At 37.6% G+C, this 24,586-nt stretch overlaps 1 protein-coding gene across 1 annotated transcript; it reads right to left on the bottom strand.

The window, feature by feature from the left end:
- aebp2 (AE binding protein 2) lies at positions 1-24,463 on the bottom strand. Its single transcript, XM_055155578.1, has 9 exons — positions 23,840-24,463; positions 23,017-23,227; positions 21,482-21,589; positions 20,365-20,555; positions 19,854-19,977; positions 15,385-15,452; positions 6,452-6,565; positions 5,322-5,351; positions 1-2,468 (listed from the first exon to the last, which is right to left on the bottom strand). The coding sequence occupies exons 1-9, from the start codon at positions 24,376-24,378 to the stop codon at positions 2,462-2,464; spliced, it is 1,392 nt and encodes a 463-aa protein (XP_055011553.1). The 5' UTR covers positions 24,379-24,463; the 3' UTR covers positions 1-2,461.
- Between the last annotated feature and the right edge of the window lie 123 nt (positions 24,464-24,586).

Here is a 24,586-nt window from a genome sequence, read left to right as displayed (position 1 = left end):
TTTTCATTTTCCCCATTTTATTACAAAACACTTCCAACAGCGACCACATACAGTAGGAAACACATCAAAGAACAAATCACTAAGTGCTTAAATATATCAGAGAGGGGGTGGCAGAATTAACACTGTTTTAAAGACTTTGAAATGAGTTTGGTGAGATTTTAGCTTTAGTTACATTCAAAACTAACCACTGCTTTATCTAATAATATTCTTTCTTAAAAATGTATCTACAACGTTCTAGTTTATACTTAGTCTTAATCTGGATTTGCAACATGAGCTGCCATGTAAGGTGCAACTAACATTTTAGTTTGTCTCCAAACTAGCAAAAAGGAAGGATATAGAAAATGGATTCAGATGTTAAGAGAGGCTTAAAGTGTTAAAACCATATCTGTAGCATTTGTGGAGATCAGAAATAAGATTAAAAGTAGTATGTGCCCTTAGTTTGTCTGCAAAGTTAAAGAAGACATATTATGCTTTTGTCACATAGAGTTATAATCTATGACGCCAGTGGATGGTACAAAAGGTTTCGGAGGTAGTCATTTGGACAATGCTTTTAAAATCTGAAGCTACTGCTCTGAGAAGCAAGAATTTATACTGCCCTTACCCGTGAATCAATATCAGTGGTGGAAGATAAGTACAGTATTACTACTTGTACTTTGTTAAGTAGAACTTAAGTACATTTTAAAGAGGATATTTTTTTTTACCTTTACTTCACGATATATAAAAGCAGGTATCTGTCCTTTCTACTCCACTACATGTACATTTTTCAAATATGTACTTCGTATATGTTTACCATGTTTGTGGTAACATCCTGACTAAAGTTTTTGACTTCAAGCTTCAACTTTGAGCAAGCAAAATAAATAGACAAAAAAAAATAAGAAATTGTATTGATTTGTATTGCTATGGTTAACCAAAATATGTATCACTTGTTAACCAGTCACTTCGTTTTCACTGCATTTGAGTTAAATACTTTTAGTTTTTACTCTTATAGTACATTTTTAAACAGGTATTTCAATACTTTTACCCAAGATGTTTATTCAAATGATACTTTTAATAGTGTAACTTTTTCCTCAGTATCTGTATTTTTACAGAAGCAACAATAATGAGTAATTCATCCACCACTGATCAATGATTAAAACTACCATAGATTTAACATGTCCTAATAAACTTCACTGTATATGTCATCACAACAAAATGCTGCTGGACCATGCTAATGCCTCCCGTAGTTACAAGCAGATTTTTAATTGTTTTTTTTTTGTTTTTTTTGCTAAAATTGTAAGTGTTGCTGAATCGTACGTGTATCATGAATTAAAAAAATAAACATTCTAAGTACAGAGCAGTGGGTGTGTATGAGGGGAAGATGAAAACATGGATTTTCTTAGCAATGGCGTCTTGATAGCATGAATGGGAATGAACATGCACAAATCACTCTAAATACAAATTTGAGTGAGTAAACGAGAAAACAATTATGGCAAGGTTAACAGCTTTAAGATTTGAAAAGTTTGCGCAATATGTCTCCTTTAAAAAAACTAAGATAAGCAGCTACAGATAAGATACAAAGTCAGTTATTGCTACGGCAGTATTGTGTATTGCATTGTACACGTCACTACTGTAACCTCAAGTCACCATCAAACAGACTGCATTTCGGAAGTAGAAGTAGGATTTAGGCCTATCACGATAATTACTATATCGACTTAATGTTCAGTATATGAAAGCTGGAACTATATTTTTGGGGGTCAGTATTTATCGTGTGTACATTTTCTTTGCACTACTGGAGAATTTTGTGTTATTTTTTGACTATACCATAAGATTTAATCATAAAAAATGGAATTATGGCTGATTACAGATGCAAAACTAAGTACTAAAGTTAGCAGTTCAATATTTCTGAACGATTTTGTACATTTAAAATCGTTTTTATGGTTTAAATCTGCTCTTGGGTTATTGTGTCAGTGGCATAAATTATCTTAAATATTCCTGTTATCGTGACAGGCCTAGTAGGATTGTGGACTACCATGATTAGAACTATGCCCATGTATTCCCCACAAGTTACAGTTGTATAGATTATCACAGCAAAAGTTTTCTTATCCAAAACATTCACAAAAATCCCACAGTACATCAGTATTATTACGGTATAAAAATAAGTTACAAATCTGCATGAATACTTTTTACAAAAACAGTTATAAAATGCATGTTCCCAGTACAGGTAAAACCGTTTTTACACCAAAGAATATTCTCAGTGCCTGTTAAAAGTGTGATCTGTGTTTTTGCTTGAGTCCGTTCCACAGCACTTGGCAACGTCAGAAATGTGAGATTAACACAAATGAAAAGTCTTACGCGGCCAAGATCCGTCAGTTTTTTATCGCCACTTCTCAGTTTGGCAACAGACAGAAGAGCAGTGTCCCGTTCTCAAACAGATAAGAAGTGTAAAAGGATTTCCCCTTAAAGTAGAGCGCATGATGACTCTTCACAGGCTGAGCACAGGACATGAGGAAGAGAAGAGAACTTTTATAAGAAACACACCAAATCAATCAATTACAGTTAGCCCTAAAACCTCCAGACATTCTTAGCTACCCCAATCAGGCATAACACTAAGACCACTGACAGGCGACGAGAGGTGTGCTACATATCAAGCAACTTTTTACCCATGAAGTTGCTGTGTTAAGCTACAGCCAGGGTACATTGGTCACAAAATGGCAGTTTTATTTTGCAAGGAGCTCTGGAACTAAAATGCAACACGTCACATGGAAAAAGTGCAAAATGTCCTTAGGTAAAACAAAGTTAAAGATCCTATATTACGCAAAATTGACTCTTGTGAGCTTTAAGTCACGTTACAATGCTGTTACCTCCTTAAAAACATACCCGGTGTTGTGTTTTGTTTGATTCACCCATGTTTGAGTAAACCTGTATTATTAGTCTTTCTACATTTCCAAATCTCAAAATGCTCTGTTCCACCCTGAAAAAGTTAACTCCTACCATTTACCTTTTGTTCAGTAGTAATTATCCAAATGATTCTAGAGAAGGCGTATGGAGTTTAAAAACACAGTGGGGCACTTCCTGTATTACCACGTGACATCACAAGGTGGAACAGTGTTTTCCATTTGAGAGAAGAACTCTAAGAGCCTAAATATGCAGGATTTGTGCGTTAAATGTGTGTGTGTGTGAATGAAATAAAACACAACTCTAGGTTTGTTTTTGATTAGGTACCAGCGTTAAAACATAAATCAGAAAATAGTGTAATACAGGCCCTTTAAGAGTAAACAAAAATCTGTGGAACAACCCCATAAGCCGCTGGAGAACTGAGAGTGACTAGACTTATCACTATTATATTAGGGGAAAAAAACTGTTACTGGTAAATAATTGCCAAGTTTACTATTCAGCATTTTAACAGCTCCACTGGGCCAAGTATTCTATCAGGTGTGATGAAACCTCCTATGCTATGACCTGGTCCCAATTGCACATGTACTTACTGGTAGGAGAAACCAGACCATCTATATAAAACCTACACAGGGACAGGAAGAACATGCAAACGTTGCACAAAAACGCTTGAAACGCAGTGCCCAGTACCAAAAGGGATTTCAGTAAGAAACAGTGACCAACCAAAACCAGGTAATTCAAGATAATAAAGATGTTTTTGCAGGTCTGATAAAAGGAGCAGACACAGTAAAGTATTTGTAGTCACAGTGTTATGCCTGATTGGAAGTAGTTTACAATTTTGCAAAACTCTCCAAGAAAAGGCACAGTCTGATACTAATGGCCTCATATCAATATCCAAATACAAATCAATACTAAAATTTTCACAAAAACTGTATGTACTCATTGGAACAAGTATAAAACTGAAAATAAATAAATAAATAAATAAAATATAATAATAATAACAATAACGACAAAGTCGAACGTTTTAGCATGAAGTCGATCTATCAGAAGAACTTGTATAAAATGGTATAACGTGTTAATATGAAAGCAACTAATATTTTATTTTGAAACTATATTCTATTGTATTTTTAAATGAGTTTTATTTATTTATTGCTATTTTATTGTTTTGCTATTATTTGATTTTACTGGTTAAAGTTCGTATGATTAAATCTGAGCATTTATTTTATTACTATATTATATTATTGTTGTTAGTGTGTATTTGTGTGACACTTTGGAAACTGTTCATGAAATGTGTTATATAAAGAAAGTGGACTGAACTGAGTAAAAAGGTAAGTTAGTGTGGTATTAAAATCTGTATTGAGCTACTGAGTACTGAAATAGATTTAAATAGGGATACAACAATATCAGTACTGGTATCAAATATAGGCATCAATACTGAAAATTTAGCTGGACTGGGTATCGGTTGATATCGGCTTAATATCCTGGTTGGGCCTTTAATTTGATGTAATATGACTAACTACAAAGTGATTTTAGCCTAGAAGGTCTGAGAATGTTGGAACTTTTATTCATACAAAGTTCTTCAGAAGTCTGAATTTGAAGGATAAACACAGAGTTACCGGCACATAACACAAGTGCATCTATTATGTAATAGGTTAAATGTGTTTTAGTGCGTAAGTGCCATCCCTGTATTAGTAATATAATATCGGGAATTGGCAGATACTTAAAGTCAAAGCATCGATATCGGAACTGAAAAAGCTGGATCGGTGCATCCCTAGGTTTAAATAGTTACATAGTGACAACACTGCTAAAGGTCAACATCCACTTGATCCAAATGTGAGCTCAGATTTGACTAAGCCACAGGACACATCACGCATTATTTCCCCATTAACAGATCTTACTTAACTGAGAATGACCAAACACTACCATGAAGTGAATGGTTCCTGAGCAGCAGATGTTGTACTACGTGATACAATTAGGCTCAGAAAAACACTGAGTGTAATGGCTACCAGAGCTGCACCGGAGAGAGCGGAGCATGTGTTGAAACTTTAAACTTTAACTACTTTAGTCCTTTTTGAATGCTCATTGACATAATTGATTTGAGAAATATATATATACAGTACTAGTATAGACAGACAAGATGTTGTGATTTATGTACACATATTTCTCAGAACAGCTCAGAATCGTTAAAATAATGAATAATTTAATAGCTTCACTTAAAAATTTTGAAATTGTATATTTTTCTGGACATTTTATAACAATGATACACGATTTAAATTTTTATGATTTCGCACTAATATATTTTTACACAAAATGCAAAAAACAAACTAGACATAAAAGATTCTCCAAGTTTTATACTTTTTATATTTAGTTAATTATTTAGATTGTTATAGTCAGTTGGAGGTTCATAGTTTTCTCAATTTTTAAAGAATTATAAAATTACCATAACTTACCTACGCTTCAGTCGCTTTTGTGGAAGAGCTCTGCAAAAGAAAAGGTCAACATATTTAGCTGCTACTGACAAAGAATTTTTTAACAAAGGTAAAGGCAAATATTGCTAACTCCTCCATAGTTCTGAAGTTCAGTTTTTGGATTTCTCTCCTAAACTGCACGAGGCCCGTCACATAATTAATATATCGGTTAAAGTTCAATACATGATCACTGGAGCTACACATTTTGGGGTTCAATATTTATCATGTGTATATTTTCTTTATTAAAATGTGGAGATTTGGCGTATTTTCTGTTGTGATCCAATAACATTAATTGACTTCTGTGGCTAACTATTGGTTCGATCTGTTATTTATTGCAGCTCATGTCTCTTCATGATACAAGTATTATTATATTAAAATGTATCTGTATGTATGTATATATGTAGTATTTTAAACTGCTCTGTGTGTGTGATGCTTTTGTGTGACCAGTTCTTACTGTGTGTGTGTGTGTGTGTGTCCACCAGCTTTACACAGGACATATACAGTATCTACGGTAAGGTGATCCATTTTATTTAAGGCACCATGTTCCTCTATCATTGTTGTGGTTTTCGAAGGCCATAAAGCTGACAGCTGTTACGGAAAAGGACCTAAAAATAATGTGATGTGGAGTGACTGGACTGAAGAACTGTACTTTCTGTATAATTTGATCTTAAAATGTTGGAAGAGAGCTTTGTGAAATTATTGTATGTAAAGTGTCAAGACTCAAGAGCCTAGAATAAGTGAAATTTTAACTAAAACTAAATATAAATACTAACTGAATGTAGATAACAAAAAGATATACGAAATATAACTGTACTAAAATTTTATCACTGACAAAATTTTCACTTTTATAATGCTAAAAAGAGTAACGAAAAACTTCATAGGCAAGAGCAATTAAAACATTTACAGTTATCCTTATAGCAATGGTTAAAATGACTTGGCGCCCTCTGGTGTAAGATATACAGAACTGCATTTATATCTAGAGCTAAACAATCACCTTTTAATTTGTTTTTTCTTTTTGTGGTAGCTTGCTAAAGATGTAATGGCAGGAACAAGTGTGTAGCATGTGTTTGGCTCGCTCATAAAGGGCCCGCAGTCATTATTCTCACACTTGCCTGTAAATGTTGGGGTCTAGCTGCATGGCTGTGTCCTGCGGTAACTGGGATAAGTGCACCACTTTAGTCTTCAGCTGAGTCCGCTCCGTCTCATTCACCCAAACGTCAGGTAATCTGCACAGAGAAGAGAGAGGGAGGAGGAGAAAGGAGAGAGAGAGAGAGAGAGAGAGGAGTGTAAATAGTCAAGAAATAAGGGTGCATGCCATGGCGCACAGAGGGTTATTGAGTCTAGAGCCACATGTTAACACTTTCAAAAACTAGACACACTAACACCAGGTAAAATAAAGTGCATGCAAACAACCAGTGCCTTTGAATTAAATAGTTTGGCAAACAATTTTCAATAAGATTTTCCGTACATTTGACATTGGGACAAACAAGTTTTGTGTTAGAAAAACCTCTGAAGTAAGTTACATTAGGGCAGTAGTCAATATATGGACAATATATGGAACAATTGTAGCTATACCAGCTTGTCAAAGCCTGATCTTATTGCCTAGTATGAAATTGGTGTGTGCATGAGTGATGGTTGACGGGGTTGATGGTGCAATGGGCAGCCTCTTTTCTGTCAGCCTGCCCCAGGGCAGTTCTGGCTGCAATACTGTCTTACCACCAACATGAATGAATAATGCTCTGTAAAGCGCGTTGGGTGTCTTGAAAGGTTCTATATACATCAATGATTAATTAATGAATCAGTAACAACAATTTTTTTCCCATATCGAACTATTATAACTTGATAAAATGTGATCCTTTAAAAAAACTACTACTACCAATATTAATTTCCAGAACATAAACAAAACACTTATGTAACCAGTGTCATTTAACTCAATTTCTTTGTCCAAACTCTGAAGTCTCAAAACCATGCTTTGACTGACAGAGGCTCGTCTGTGGTCTCTCCCTACCAAATTGTGTATTAATGATGACTGCAATAACAGTATTACACTACCAGGCAAAATGTTCTCTGCATCTTCTACAGTAAAAATCCTACTAAAGGCAAATGTGAAAACATGACCTGGCACTACCTCACTGTACAGCCCTTTGAAGTGAGTCGTGCTTCAGTTAAAGCTGGGCGCAGGAGACTATAACAAAGGACTGTACACAACCAGCCCCCTCTCCTCTCTCCTCTGCCAACAGCCCCCACGTCATGGCCTGCGTCAGAGTGGGAGCCCCCAAAGAAGCACACAGCTCATACACACCCATACACACCCACCCATACCCAGGCCCAGCACTCACACAGCCTCAGCAGCCCAATGAGTGGGTGCTGTCCAAGTACTTAACAGGGAGCTAAGCCTTTCAACACAACAGATGCAGGCACTGGTGGAATAGAAATGACAAGACTGACAAAAGGGTGAACAAGCGAGTAGCAATGTACGAGTTTAGAGAAAATAAATATATAATCATAAATATAGTGAATATAATAAAACTGTGTTTTTTTCAAAATGTGCTTCATTTAAATGCAGTGAACATTTTAACCTATTTATTGACTTTTAATGACTCTTGATGAAATTATTGTTGTGTTCAAGTAAGTTCAAGTAAGTTTTTCTTATAATGCCTAATAGATTTACAAGTATTCAATTCACAAAGCACATTTAAAAACATACAGGGGTTCTAACATATGAAAGAAGAAATGCAAAACTACCAGCCAAATAAGGACAGTAACAAATGATTTTGTTTATTTCCATTCCATTTTGTCATAACATATTTCGATTTAAAGTACATGAATCCTGTTTATTGCAGTTTTTAGAGCATGTTTGTAATCTACACAGTTAGCAATTAAATAATTGGGACATTTCAAAATGCCATTTTAATTCAATTGAAATGAAGTGTGCAGCCCTAAAAACTGCAAGTCACTGATCTTAAAACATTTAAATATTGAACTTGTGGCTAGTTGCAGTTCTTTCAAGTGCTCATGATGGTGGTTTCGGGCTCTTTAACGGTTTACACATGCGAACATTCCCTATAACTACCAAAAAACAAATAAGAATTTGTAAATTTAACTGGGGCATTTCCCATCCCACGTTTAATGCCAAAAAAATAAACCAAATAATCAATATCTTAAAATGGCAAGAACAACATAGTACGTAAGGTCATGGCAAGTCCAAAAACAGTGTATAAAGTTAATACTGTACCTAAAGACAAACACTCCTTTATTTAGCACCTTTCTGCTCCTGGTCAGCAATAATAATACAGTCTTTCACACACACACAGAGAGAGAGGATGCTGAGAGGAGCCAGGATGGAGATGAGAACCAGACACTCTTGGAGACGCATAGGAGTTTGGGTTAGCTTTGAGTTACTGTCCTTGTGCGGAGCAAATCTGCCATGACAGGGGCGGACCTGCGCAGTGTTAACCCTGCCATAAACACTCTGTCCCGGCATGTGCGTGCAGATCACATGCACCAAAAGTGGAAACAAATATTAAGTGTGAAAAGGGTAAATTGTGGGTTCACAGACATCAAAACATTGTAGAATCCCTATAATCTAAACTGAGCTTGAGGACAGGTGAGAATTCTATGGTAATTGTGGATGTTTTGGCCTGGTTTATGGTTAAAATCTGTGTTATTACGGTGTCTAAACAGAAAGTGTAATTATGTTTTCACAATAGCTTCAGAAAGTGGTGCCATTAATCAACCCCAAAGCACAGAACGACTTCATTTTAAATTGTTTGCAGTGGTCCAAATTTAATATTCACATAGCTAATCCATTACAAGCATCTTAATTATTCACTGCAATAAGTTCATAAGCGTTTTTCAAAGAGGTGTTTTTCCACCACGGTAAGGCTAACAACAACAAATAGCATGCTGACCACATACTTTCTGATTATTGGACAAAAAACACTTTATAATTAAATGCAGTCATGATTTACTTTGATTAAACCACATACCTGTACATGGACAAGACAACTTTTGTGGTAGTGGGCCTTAAATATGGCAAGTTTATAGAGCCAGTCCTTAAAATAATGGCATGTTGTTCAACAATTGTGCAATGATGGGAAAATTTGAAAATGTATTTAGTTAGAGAATACTGCATTGTATTATGCCATAATGAAAAAACATGACAGATAATTACAAACAGCTTAATTCTTATTTGCTACTCATTCATTTATGTTTAATTAGAGAAGGAAAAACACTGCACACACTCAACAGAAGAGTGTGCTTTCTTTTTCTTCTTACAAATATGGTGCAATTCAAAGCTTAAATTCCATGATGAAGTACTGCAATGCACTTCACCAGTATTTAAAAAGTAACTAGATTCTATTATAATTGTAAACCATCATAACTGTAATGAAAGTAACTCGAAATTAGTAATCAGAATACATATTTTCAGTACATGTATTTAGTTTCTTCCCAACATGGATTATATGCTTGAATATTTTTCTCAAAATAGTCAATCTCCAAATAAGCCCTGATGAAAACCAGTCATAGTAGAAACATGTTGACTCTGGCCATTTAAATAAAGGTCCTATAACTATATTTTCCCTTGTGCAACTTTTACTTTTTTGGCGTACCTGTTTTTTGTTTGTGTCCAAAGTTTTGATCTTTTTATTCTAAGAGCACACTCTACCTGTTCTCACTGACTGGAACGCCTGCAGCAAACAGCCACATTTTTGTTTTTCTGTAGTGAATCTCCCATTGAGTTTTATAGACCCTTAGACTTAGACAAACCTTATTGATCCAAGAGGGAAATTATTTGGACACAGCAGCTCACACATCACAATATATTATAAAAACAAAGAGCAAACATATAAATGGTTATTAAAAAGCTAGATACTGGTGTCAAATAAGGCATAATTATATAAATGTATATGTACGTAAAATAAAATATAATTATGTAAAATATAATTACCTCTTCCCTCTGTATGAAATTCTAACATTGTCTGATTCTAGATCGTAAATACGATCTGCTAGATGAATGAGGAAGACATAGGCAGACTAGACAGGTACTTGTGACTGTCACCGATTGTCACGCATACACTTGACGATATTTATATCCTGCTATGGCCCACGGAGGCAGTGTTTATCCTCACAATGCCAAATAAAGACAAATGGAGCTAGCAGAGTTTCCAGGAGGTCTGAAATGTATATTGTGATTGAGGTCTAGTTCCGTAGGTGTCTGCATGCAGTCTGCTCCCTGATGGATTGCTGGCTCCAGGCCGAACCCTTTTCCATGGATGACAAAGTTTATCATTTAAGAAAAGTCTATATTAGATTGGCGAAACAATATGCAGCTCTGTGCGGAATTCTAAATCCAATGTTCCCTTATTTACAGTGTATTCGGTTCAGGAAAAGTGTGGAGCTTCGGAAGTACGTCAGTGAAGTTGCAAACGTGATAAAGAATCCTTTTTTAGAAACTCTTCACTAGATTTTTTTGGTCTGCAATGCCATGGTATGAAAATTTACTTGTAATTTGTCGAGGAGAAGAGCAAAACACTGTCTAAGTGCTATAAAGAGCGCCATATTTCAGTCGAACAGCAGCAGACAGAATTGCGTGATAGAGGAGTAGCACTACGGGATGTTAATGTCAGTTTACACAGGCGAATCACCTGGACAAGCTTGTTTGACACACACGAGGACTGCTTCATGGACATTCTTGGATCACGCAGCAGCAGTTTCTCTGTGTCTCTTCAACATTTACAGAAAGGAAAGACATTTGGTCCGGCCTATAGAGCAAATACGCCTAACCTTTTATGGTACTGAAAGATAGATGTCTTCTCTACACTTTGAATATGGGAGCGGTGGAGTAATTACCTCAATCATACTTATTATTTTAACATGGGACAGACATACTGAGAGAGTAATGTACAGTACTGAACTTTCTTGACAGGGGGTCCACCAGTTGCAAAATAAATGGAATTGAATGAATTGAATACACAGGTTTAATGCTATATTATGGAACATTCCTGGCAAAACAACAATTCCATTATATTAAATGGTGCACTATATTACTTTTTTTGTTGGAGCTCCATCACCTGTTTGTTTCAATCGATGTGTCATTGCTCCGCTTGGAATGTTCCACAGTATGACATTAAATAGCTCTACCTTACATTTCTTACAGGTGGTTTTATAGCTCAGGTAAAAAACAGGCATTCTGACTGTTTTTTGCCACAGATCTGACCTGTAACTTGGTCTGGTTTGGTCTCGATAGATCGTATTGTATGTGATGACACTGTATCGATATCGTGATCTGCTGTATTGATATGTCACCAAAAGTATTTTTTGGGATATTTTATTAAAATAATTTGTTACAGCACTACAGTTTTGTTGCTTGTTTAGTGGAGGGAAACTTGTTTATGCAACACATGTGACATTTTCACTGTTTTGATGATTAAAATGGGTGTGTTTCATATTCACTTTGCACAAGAAGTGGCTTAACACAGACTTTTATTATCACAGCCATGATTTAGCCATTATTTTTTATTGAACTGTATCAAAACTATTTGAAATATATCATATTGTATCATACGCACTGTATCGAGATATGTATCATATTGTGTTCTATGTATCGAGGTATGTATCGTATCAGCAACTTCTTAATGATATCCAGATCTAAATGTCATACTGTGAAACATTCTAGACGCCATTAGAAAAGTTACACAGTGTATGTTTAATTCACAATTTCTCACACTAGAATTGCACTGGAACAAGGTTAAAATTGTTATCTTCTATCCATAACAGAAGCACATTTTTGGCACTAGATTTGAATGTAGGCCACTTGTCTTAAAACTTTTCTTCGTCCTCACTTCTTGCACTCCTCCTCTGCCTCGTTCTTTCCCATACGAGTTGAACCTGTGTGCACCATTAGCCTGTGTTTGGACGTACAGATATGTGCGGGAGACGTTTCCTGATTACAAACTCTCATTATTTTCCCTGTGGTTCCACTCCCACTCAGGAGGCTGTGAGCGGAGAGAAGATCAGAGAGGAGACCAGGAAACAGGGCTGGTACACAGAGAGACAGCAGCATCTTCAGACTAACATGTCAGCTACAATCAGCCTCACATACATCCACACCATTATTTTATCCTCCTCCATCCTCTACACTGCAGCTCTTTCAACTTGTCTGCAAAAGTATCTTCTTCCTCCTTACCTTGATGGACTTTTCCGAAACATTCAATCTACTTAAATGTATCTATGTTTTTTATTTTTATTTTTTGACTTTTGCAGTATTTTGTTGAGATCAGGTTACAGTTTTTGGGCTACTTGACCAAGGGATAATGAGGGTGCTTGGGGACGATTGTTAGCCACAGGGGTAGTAGTTGTAACATAACAGCTGCTGTTGTTAATTTTGTATAGTACTTCTGTAGTATTAGCAGTGGAAGAGGACACTAGTAGTAGTAGTGGTGAGTAGCAGAGATGGGGATTTGCAAGTCGTGACTTTGACTCAAATCAGACTTGAGTTACTATTTGTAGGACTTGAGACTTGACTTGATAAAATTGAGTGACTTGACTCAGACTTGAGAAGCACTTAAATTTGAGTTTTTTTTCTATTCTGACCATAACGATTCACACCAAGATCTTGTGAAGACATTTAAAAAGGAAAAATTTGCATTCCTACAAAATTTTATATACTCTATAAATTTTCATATAAATATACTGTGTTTTTTTAAAGTACAATTTAGTTTAAAATTCATATAAATTGCAAAAATCTAAGCTTTATTTGGTACTTTGGTTTAAAGACTTGGACTTGACTTGGACTTACGGGCCAGTGACTCGAGACTTGACTTGGACTTGCCTGTATTTGACTTGACTCAGACTTGAGGTGAAAGACTTGAAACTTACTTGAGACTTGTAAAACAATGACTTGATCCCACCCCTGGATAACAGTAATAGATGCAGTAATAGCTGGAGTATAACCACAGGGGTAATAGTAGTAAGAGTAGTGCTACCAAAAGCAGTAACAGTAGCAAATTCAGGCCTTTTAATTTTGTAACTTATCGTTGTTAACTGTTGCAATCATAGTTGTAGTAGCTGTAGTAACAAAAGCAGTAAACCTAGCAGTGGATGCAGTTCTTGTTCTTTGTTTCAGCAGCAGTTAGTTGATTAATTTACTCAGTCAAGTTAGGAGTTACAACTTGAATATAAAGTTTGTAGTAGCATCATTGGTAAAGCAGAGCTCTCTTTTCCTCAAAGAAAATAGAAAGTATGTTTGACATGTTGGTTGTGAGGAGTGGGCTGAGCGTCTCCTGTCCCCCTGGGATGAGCACGCAGAGTTCATTCAGATGCACGAAAAATGTTTATTGTTTCAACCAGAAATGCAGCCGGGAAAATGAGACGCTTTCAAAACAGCCAAGTGAACTGAGACATGACTGCTTCTAACGCACACCACACACTGAAATATGGATCACAACGTGCATGTGTAAGTCTGCGAGGTCTGAAAGTTGTTTAGTTTTCACATAAACCACATTGATTACTGATGGAGATCATAGTTGTTACTGGACTTTTGACAGCTCAGAAACCACGCCATATTAACCATGTATTACTACAGCTGTTTAGACTCTGGGCTGAATCGTTGCTAATGTTACGCAATGACGAACGTGATTTAGGCAAAGTACATGAGCTTGCGTGAGTATGGGGGGACTTGAAGTCGTCAAACGCACAGCTCCAATAAAACAAATATTACAATAATCCAAGAGTGAAGCTTGGAAAGACTTGTAGCGGGCCCCTCTGACGTCAAAGGCAGCCACCATGTCGCGCCTGCAGCTGCGTGGAAAAGAGGATGGTAAAGTCCATGCACAAAGCTCCATAGACGCATCCTTGTACACACACATAGATGATGTGGAGGTGTGTGAGAGCGCAGAGGAAGTGAACTGTGTGGATGGAGATTAGTCAGACCAGATCTGATTATATACATTACTTATGAGACATTTCCACGGCTTTTGGGGGAAATATTATATGCATTAATAGTGTGCATTCATGTTTTTTCAGGACACATTTAAGACTCAAAAGCCTTGTTTTCCTCTTCATTAAATATATTAAAGCTTAAGTATATTCAGTAATTAGGAATACTCCCATCCAGCTTTTTAGTTCCAATACCAATATTGAGTCTTTAAGCATCTGCAAATACCTGAACTGTGTAGGGATGGAAAATGACACTTATTTCGTTAGAACACAGTTGATGAGATCCCATTGTGTTGTTTATCCTTCAAATAACTAGTGAACCGTTTTGACGTTCCAGACAAAAAAAAATCTGTCTGTAAAGAGTCTTATTAAATTCAAACAAAAGCCCAACCAGCATATCGACTGAATCAATATCATGGAAACAATACCTGATCCAGCAAGTTTTTCAGTATCAGCGCCAATATCCGATATCAGTATTTGTATCGGTACATCCCTATTTAATATACAGTACCACATAAAACATATTTCATTCCAATTCAGTTAGTAATAATTGCTAATAATTGAACTCAACAGCAGTACAGGTACACACTTTGTAGCCCGCCAAAGTTCCTGAAGTACATTTATTATTCATTTTTCCCACTGACCTTTCAAAAACTCAAATATTGAGTTAAGAGTGTAAAGGCATGATGGAAGCTCACCAGCTATGTGCATAACACGGTTGTTTTCAGTCCAAAAAACACATTTAAAACTTGAAATATATTCATATTAAGTGCTTCAAGGTAGACTTATTTTTTCTTATAAGTGATGACTTTAAAAGAGTAAAGGCAGAGTAATCGAACACACCATAGTGGTACACTGAACCTAAGATAGACTTTATAACTATTGCCAATTCCACACAGAGATGGTCAAATGTTTCTGACATTTTTTTTAAGAATGGTAAAAATCTCTTCTTACCTTGCTATGACTTTTCTCATTCATCACATACAGATATTTCACACCCAAATTTTCAGCTTGGTAATGGCACAACAAGTACACTGTAGCTAGCTAATATTGTGTTTTTAAAGATTTTTAGATTTTGATTTTAGTTTGTAATTATAGTACTTACATGTCTTCTGGAGTCCAATGCAGTAGCACCTTCACTTTCCCAGACCCCTCTTTCCTCTTGGCCAGCACCTGCACAGAAATCCACACATTTTTGCTACTTATTTTGAAATGTACTATTACCATTTATATTGTTGCTATAATATATTGTGATGTGTGAGCTACTGTGTCCAAGTAATTTCCCTCGTAGATCAGTAAAGCTTGTGTAAATATTCACTAATGCAAATACCACCTTGGTCAGCAAATTAGACATATTCTTTTTTTATATTACACTTTGCTTTTTAATTAAGATTGGCACTTATTTTGAAGTCTTCGGCTGCTAATGCAACAGTGTAGTTCAAAGCTTTACCCCAGCGCTGGCCCTCTCTGTAATGAATTATGACTCTCCATGCTTCAAACATTTCACTATGCAATACTCAGCCTGATCATTACGCTAATAAACCATGTGAGCAGAACTTTTAATAATGCATGCAAGCACTCAGTCAGGCTATTTTCAGCAGGAAGCCATCTCACAGTCTCCTGCAACTCATTGTAACGCAGAGGAAGCCAAGTATGGAGGCTGTCCTTAGAAATCAGGGTTATGTACAGAAAGGATTAGCATAAAACGTGTCAGTGCACTTAGTTTGAAATATTTAAGATCCAGAGAGACTGTGTCGAATTATGTTATAGAGATGAAAAACACTTGTCAAATATTTGCTTTGATAATGCATATTCGTCCTGGTTTAACCTGATCTAAAGGCACGCTGTGTAACTTTCCTGGTATAAGATCAGCCACCAGCTTGAGTCCATGTAGATGTTATTGTTTTTTTCCTGGAATGTTCGACAGTATGGCATGTAATTTAACTATCTCCATGGAGACAAGCAGCCACATCACCAAGCCAAATTACAGGTCAGATCTGTGGAGAAGTGGGCTCGCTCACAGTAATAATGCATATTTTTATGGCAGTTTTGAAAAATAAAACTCCTATAATTTAATAAATGCAAGATATATTTATTTAATGTCATAATGTGGAACATCCCAGGCAAAGTAATAACATCATCATGGAGACAAGCAGACGGCGGACCTTCCACTTGAAAAGTTACACAGTGCACCTTTAAAGACACCACAAATGAATGAAGGAATACATTACAAGAAATACATGATTGACTTGATATGGCCTTTATAGAGCAGCATCTGTTACTGATTAGAACTGCACTGAATACTGTTATTGTGCTGTGCTTACACAGCACTCACTTAAGGGGTTTGATACTATTGTTTGTTTTCTTACGACAATGACAAGTATTGAATCTCGAGGACATTTTTTAGATAAAGAAATGTGGGACATTATCAGCAAAAGGTTAAACTCAATCTAAATAATCCACTGAATTGAATAATACAAAGACATTTGAACAGTGGATGAAGCCAGAATCAGGATTGTTATAATATGTAAACATACTTCTATTATTATTATTACTGCCATCATCTTTTGTATTTAAGTAATCGGGTTTGAAAACAACTAATCATAAAATTTGAATTTACAAAACAGGCAATGATGTCGGGTGGCACAATATATTGTTTCTAAATTGATATAGCAAAAAACTAAAATATATCGCACCGCAACACCACAAGTTTAATAATTTGGGTATAACCAATAATTTAAGGAATATATATTTTAGTTTTAGTTGAATTTAAATAGTTCAATAGTGTATATTTTTGTCATTAGAATGTAGTAGAGAAATTTAAGCAAAAATATCTGATCAGAGTGAGCCCCTGAAGTGAAATTTCATGTGCAAATCTAGAAATCCACACAGAAAAAATTGTATAGTTTAATTTTGGACACATAATTCGAGGTGCTCCGTGCTGTGAGCAATGATCAATGATTGCTGACCTCTACTAGCAATATAATGTAAATATAGTTGGCTGCACTTAATAGTTATAAATTCCAAGTCCTTTCCACTCTCTCAAAGCTGGGACTTCTCCGGACAGCAGAAGATTTCCAGGATAGCCCTCTGACTGCGTGCCTAACATCCATTCATCACACGCTGTGTTGGTTTATTGTAAAGCTGGTCAGGAATTCGCACAAATATTGTCAGTCTGTGGAAGGGAAGGCTGGAAAAATAAGCAGGGCTCTCGGAAATAGCTGCTGATAGGATCTCTTGCGTCAATTGGATTTTTTTTGGCCTATATTTAGGAGTCGGAATGAGCTCACAAATGAGGAACTACTTGGCGCATGAATAACTGAAATGACTTTGGTGACTCGGGGGAGGGCTGTGGCAGTGATGGAAACTGGTTTGAGGGCACCAGGGATTGGCTCCTCGGAGACGTGCACACACAAATGGCGCGCTCCTGCTCAGCTTTGTCTTTATTATTACATACTGAGAGAGAAAAGCTATTTAAACTGACTGAATATTAGTGCCAGGGAATGTCTATGTTCAATACAAGCTTGTGTTATGTTTATCTCAATTGGAAAGTTACTCAAAAAAACCAGACACTTTTTTTTATAAATACAATTGTGAGGACTTTCTGATTCAAATGATATAATTTTTTTGGAATTGTTAATTGTTATGGTACATTTTGCATCATTCTAGATAGGTTTAATAAAGAAAATGTGTCTTACTTTATACCTATACTTATTTGTTTTATTTTGTGGCTATCAATATCATGTGAAATTGTACTGATGGTTTAAAGGTGCACTATGTGACATTTCTAGTAAAGCCACCTGCTCGTGTCCATGGAGATATTATCGCTTTACCTCAAATTATCCACTGTATGGTATTAAACTTATCCATCTCCTGTAAAAGCCTGTAAAAGCCTGTAATTGAATAAATGCAAGGATGATGTCATAGTAGTTTAATGCCATTAGTAGTTTAATGCCGTACTTTGGAGTATTACAGGCAAAGCTTTAACATCTATGAGGCAAGCACCAGAAAGGATCCATAGTGCACCTTGAAGTGTACTGCATTAGATCAGTGAAAATAACATTTTGGAATAGGATAAACCCCCCTCTCCCTGTCCAACTTGTATATCCACCCTGTTTTCCACTGGTGAGTGTGCTGGGGTCACTGGTCACTATGTTTTTTCAGTCTTTTCATAATTAAATCACATCACAACTTGAGGCTTTAGGCTACTGACACCATGAGGTCACCATCTCACACCCAGTTCCAAACTAACCCTATGAAAATGGTGAAAAAAAAGAAAAATTGACTAATATTTTTACCAGAGAAAAATGATTTGTGAGTAGATTTGCTTGTTGCTTTAAGGGACAGGTCTTGATGCCTGATTTACCCAATGGGATTAAGCAGGGAGGGAGGAGAGGAAAAGGGAGTGAAGAATATGTACTAGCCCGGCTCTGAAACAACATAGTGAAAATTGCGAGACTAAACGACGAGGAGGGCAGGCGTGCTAAAAGTGGGTGCCTGTCTGGTCACGGGGTCGGCCGGGGTATGACGCAGATCGGAGCAATAACAAAAATATCTCCAGATAAACATGACTGAGTGGGGCTGGCCAATCTCCACAGGACCCCCGCGTCTCTGCCTCCGCTCCCCAGGCACGGGAGGCTCCGCATGGGACACGGGTCTGACGTAGAGCCCCTCCACCGCACTCCTCCAGGGGTTAAACAAAGACAAATGCCCGCCGCTCAGACCCCTCCCGTCAGCCACACTGCCCCGTGCTTAACCCCAGTCTATTCCTCCACTTCTCCCAGTCGCTCCGTTAGTTTCACTCGTCTGCCTCAGTCTGGGTTACCTCTCTTAACCTCTTCCCAGGCTTTATCTGCTCTCGCCTGACTTTTGGCAGACACTTTAACTGCTCAGATTTGAGAAGAGACAAGTAGAAGTGCTGAGAGGTGCAGATATCATAAAGCAAAGATCACATAGAGAAGTGATTCTTCAAGTGTTGAAAGAACTATTGGGTCAGCAGTCTCTCATTGTTCTTGAATATTGTCTTTTTAAATTATCTTTGGTAATATTTGACAAATTATATAATTTTCCGCTGTGCTGAAAGCAAAGTGTGAATGATATGAAGCAGCTACAGAGGACTCTTGGCTTCTTCTGATGTGAACTAGAGTAATGTAGTAGAACCTCTCTGCCCCGTTAAACCAAGACAAGAGCGCCCCCTTGTGAAGATGTGGAAAACAACATTCACAAACCGTCTACTTTTTCAGTTTTACAAACACATCTTTACTCAACACTGAGTAGAAAAGGCACTTCATCATTCATTAAAACTGCAGTAATCTCTCAAGCAGGGTTCATATTCAACACAAAAACAATTTGATTGTCATTTCCATCAAACACACTCGGAAAATAGCATGGAGCCTCCAGGCACCACACAGGGTTCACTGAGAGTGCACCAAGAGAACAGGAAGGATTTTAACTGCTGGGCCTTTCATGGGCCCCTCAGAGGCCAAAAGCCCCCACCACATCCATGTTTTACCTGATTCTCAGATAAATGTAACATTATGTAGACACGAGATCAAGGAGAGTGCATGTACTCACTGTGCTGTGGAAGACCACACTGTGGCCGTTGCCCACACTCTCGATGTGGGTTGCCAGGTTGAGACAGATGGCTCTGTGGCGGATTGCGTCCATCGTTTGGGCGTCAAAGAAGTCATGGGACGAGCTGGAAGAACACAGATTTTTGATATCTGAATAATTGTATCAATTATTTATGTTTCTGCATACACAAACACTGTTTAGTTTTATATGGAATAATAAAACACAAGATCAAGGAGAATAAAAAAAAATAAAAATAGGAATGAGCCATTCTCCCTACTTGGTGTATTTTGGTTTATATTTTGAGTCACCTGCATACCCATAACATAATAATATACTAATCTCATTCATGTTCAAGGAGGCTACAGTGAATCCTCCACATCACATTCACTAGTCATAAACGCCCTCCCAGTCTTCCTCTGCACCTTCTGTCAGTTCTTCTCCCCTTATAATCCTCACCTCTCCTATTTTCTTACATGTACATGAAACTAAAATGAGTGATACTTTCAGATACTTACGTAGAGAGCAGCGGCGTTTGTTCTTGAGTTTCTTCCTCTTGTTGAGGCCTGCTTTTGAAGGCGACTCCTCTTTGAGTTTGGCCTGACTGGACAGTTTGGAAGAGCTCTGTTGGCTGAAGTGACTCGGGACATGTCGAGCTAATCCTCCTTGGGATGCAAAGCTGGCATTGCAGCCTCCTACCACACACTGGGGAGAAACACATGCTGAGACAAGTATCTAGTACTATACAGCAAATAACTGTAGTAACAGAACTCATTTTTCATTGTTACTTTTCTGTAGTATAACTATAGTATTCAATAATAACTGAACTCCAATAAATTATCCACAGGTTCACATGGGTTTTCAAGAGGACACCATTATAATGAGTGGCAGCATGACTTAAAAATAAAAAAATTAAACACTGAAGGACACCGTTTTCTCATTAAGAGAGGAGACTATGGTGTCCACCATAGTCTAATTTTTGCCCCTGTAGTATAAGTAGTAAAACTACTTACACTTGTCTTAAACAAATAGAAGTAACTATATTTTATCTGTATTTAGTATTTTTTATCAGCAGAACCAAAACATGTAATGTATTCTTCATGTACTGAATTACATTATTAAAAAATTGATCACTTGTGCAAATATAGTCTCAGTACAAATAAATGCGAAACACTGGAAGGAGCATAGTGAAAAAGGTCAAAGTTGGACTGCACAGCATTTCTAGTGGAGGATCCACCACCTTCTTGTCTCCATGGCCTGAAATGTTCCAAAGTATGACATTAAACATCTAACATTTATTCATTACAGGTGTTGCTATTGCTCAAAAATACAATAATTCGTTCTGTCAATAGGGGTGACGCTCCACAGATCGGGACTGTAATGTACCGTAATGCTGTTACCTGCGACCTATCTACCTATGATAGATAGGTTTAATCTATACTGTGGAACATCCCAGACAAAGCAATAGCATTCCGGTGCAGATAAGCAATGCACTTTTAAGTAAACATAATGCATGGCTCTTTTGTCGTTTTTTCCAGTAGTTGCCAGAATATGAATTACAGGCTTTACTCTCTCTCATTCATATTTAATCCATGTACACCAAATGGCCAGTGATTGAGTGTTGTATTTACCTTGAAGGGTTTATCACCGCTGTGGGTTAGCATGTGTCTCTGGAGCCAGCTCTGACTTGTGGAGGGTGTGTTATAGACTTTACAGCCTTTCCACAGACACACAAACACCTACAGAACACACAAGCAATTCATGTTTATTACAATCTGCTCAAAAAAATAAATAATAAAAAAAATAAAAAATTCTAGACAATCATTTCAAAATACATTCTTGACACAAAAGTCCTAAAAGGAATTAAAATTACTTAAGATACTGTGAGCTGGATTAGTTAAAACACTCAAAGTGTCATGTGCAGACAACTGAAAATAAGAAATATAAAAACATGTCTTTCCTAATTTGAAATAACAAATTTACCTTGCTTTTGTTTTGCACAAATCATCATTATGTACCAAGATAATTTGTATTTTAGTGGCAGAGGTCTCAAACTTGCAGCAAAATATTATTTAAAACCACACCACGAAACTAGGCCTGTCACAATATGAAAAATGTGAAGAGAGCTATATTGCTGAAAAAATATAGACAATAAATTATAATATTGAAACAATTTAAATGTACAATTTTATAAAACAAAAACATGAGCTGCAAGAAATAAATAGCGGAAGGAAACACTTAGTTATTTTCTATTTATAATGAGTCACACAAGTTATTTTTCTAGAGAGTCGAATAAATATAAGAAAAGTTTCCCACGAGTACAAAGGAAAAGTGCTCACGATAAATATTAACACTCAAAAGTTATTATTCCACTATTCATTCATTCATGAACAATAAGTAGCACTTAGGTGTAACTTTCTGGAAGGGGCATGTCAGATGTTAGATTGTAAGGAAAATATAGGCACAGAAACAAAGATGATGCAAGCCTGTTCAGGGATATTTTTCTGTGTTTTTAGTTCAATTAAAAAACATCCAAAATGCATAAAGTATTCTTAGTTAGTATTCTAGTATTTTATGTTTTTTGGCCAAAAGATTATGTGATGAGACTTTTAAATTTTAAATACATCTTAACACTGAACCATTTCAAATTATTATACTGTATGTTTCCTGTGTATTGTTAATATTAAAGGTGCATTGCGCAGATTTCCTGGTGGAGGGTCTGTCACCTGCTTGTCTCCATGGAGATGTTATTGCTTTGCCGGGAATGTTCCATGGTATGACATTAAACACATATAGCATTGATTCGTTAAGGGTGTTCCTCTTGCTCAAAAATATAATAATTCTCTCTGTGAATAGGGGCGACTCTCCACAGATCTGACCTATACTGTAGCCTATAGTTGTATCCCTAGAGATACATAGGTTTAATCGCTACTGTGGAGCATTCTAGACAAAGCAATAATATCTCCACGACGACAAGCAGGTGACGGGCCCATAATCAGAAAACTTGAGCAATGCATCTTTCATATTTACAATTAGTTTAATCAGTGATGACAGCGTGTGGCACCATTTTAATTTGTTAGTTAAAAATACAGTGACATGAAAATACTGGACATGACCCCTGCTGACTTACAGTTTGAGACCCCTGCTCTGAGGTCTTCATACTGACCCCTCCTCTTTGCCCGTCTACGTGAATGCCCCGGATGTGCTCGGCCAGGTCAGGGCTGGAGTTGAAGTACTGCGGGCACAGGTCCCAGCAGCACGGGTACGCCACGTTCTTAGGCCCGGACGAACCAGCGCTGCCCTGGCCGTTCATCATGGCCGGAGTGGAGCGCCCGCTGGACACTGTGCTCTCCATCTCCATCAGAGTACTGCTAATACTGAGAGGCAAAGAAAATATCACAGTTAGACAGGAAGCCCAGCCAGCAGTGTAATCTTTATGGTGGATGAGGCCTTGTACATTCATTAGTGACAGGTGCAGACAGGAGCAGACACATTAATAGTCAGGGTGCGTGAAAGCTGTTAGACTTTTGGACTTCTGCTGATTTTTCATGCATGCCACAGAGTCTGCCACTATTTGCACTGCTGCTTCCATGCAAAACTCAGCACTTTCTATTCTAAAACCCAACAATTATTATTTTGTGTCCAATTAATTCTTGATAAGCATGTTCAATGTGTTATAATCTAACTATTCACCAAGCAATGACTTATTCCATCTGCATTCGGAACAGATAAGTTATGGAGGATTGTGTACAGTATTACATTTGTTCCACGCATGCCACTTAAGTATGAAATTGACCTTTACGCATTTGTTGTAGAGAGACAGATAGTTGGCACTGTAGCTTTAATGTGCCGTAAAAAACAACTTGCAGCTGGATAATCTCACTCATTATTACTAATACGCTACCACAACGGAAATACAGCAATTAAGCGCAGCCCTTTAGCACATTTATGAGCTTATGTTACGAGCACATTCACTAGACTAGACCCACCTGTCCTCGGAGTCCATACGGCTCAGTGGTTCTCCGTCCGAGGATGAGATCTCGACACTTGGCCGCCTCTTGTCACCGATCTCCCCGCCTGCGCTGCTGGATTTCTCCCCGTCCTCCCCTTTGCTCTTCTCGCAGTCCATCACCTCCTCGCACCGGTTCTCCTCTCCGGGCTCCTCTTTCGCTTCTTTCGCGGTGTTTTCGTTAGCAGTCGCATTGTTTTCTATTTCCTGCGGCTCTGATTTAGTGTTCACAGGTTCTTCCGCGGGGGTGATCGCTTCAGGTGCTTGGCCGTCTTTCGCTGGTTCGTTTGCGGCCTTCTCTCCCTCGGTAGCGGGCTCCTCTTCACCGGCCTCCGCTTTTGGTTGTGCGCTCTCGGGTTCAGCGGTGCGCCCTGCCGCCTTCTCTTCCGGTGCGGATGGGTCTTCGCCTTTCGCCGCTCCTCCGTCCTCCTCGGTTGTTTTCTCGGGTGGGGAGTCCTTCTCTACACCATCCGCGGGAGCTTCTTCGGAGGCGGTAGCGGACATTTCCACGGCGGCCATACCGGTGGATAGTTTGGGTGTTGAATCCGTCAGACGCCTGCAGCAGACGGGGAGCAGAGCGCACAGGCTGCGCGGCCGCTCATTGGTCAGGGCTGGGGGGAAACTGTGATGTCACTGCTTGAACTTTCCATGTGTTTCCGACGGAGATCTTGTGTTTACTACAATTATTCACAACACAAGCCTTATAAACATAAAAGCAAACTAATTA

Source organism: Boleophthalmus pectinirostris, unplaced genomic scaffold (assembly GCF_026225935.1).
Source record: "Boleophthalmus pectinirostris isolate CB_2022bp ecotype Guang Dong unplaced genomic scaffold, ASM2622593v1 HiC_scaffold_2, whole genome shotgun sequence".
NCBI classification, from domain to species: Eukaryota; Metazoa; Chordata; class Actinopteri; order Gobiiformes; family Gobiidae; genus Boleophthalmus; species Boleophthalmus pectinirostris.
Note: the sequence above shows the minus strand (reverse complement) of the source record. Positions and strands in the feature narration are given on the sequence as shown.

What these genes read in the sequence shown, in the direction of transcription:
- aebp2 (XM_055155578.1), bottom strand. Translation starts at nt 24,378, where the DNA reads ATGGCCGCCGTGGAAATGTCCGCTACCGCCTCCGAAGAAGCTCCCGCG. An exon ending in CGTATGGACTCCGAGGACAG is followed by an intron (nt 23,228 to 23,839) that starts GTGGGTCTAGTC and finishes TTTGCCTCTCAG; the next exon opens with TATTAGCAGTACTCTGATGG. An exon ending in GCGGTGATAAACCCTTCAAG is followed by an intron (nt 20,556 to 21,481) that starts GTAAATACAACA and finishes GTTTCTCCCCAG; the next exon opens with TGTGTGGTAGGAGGCTGCAA.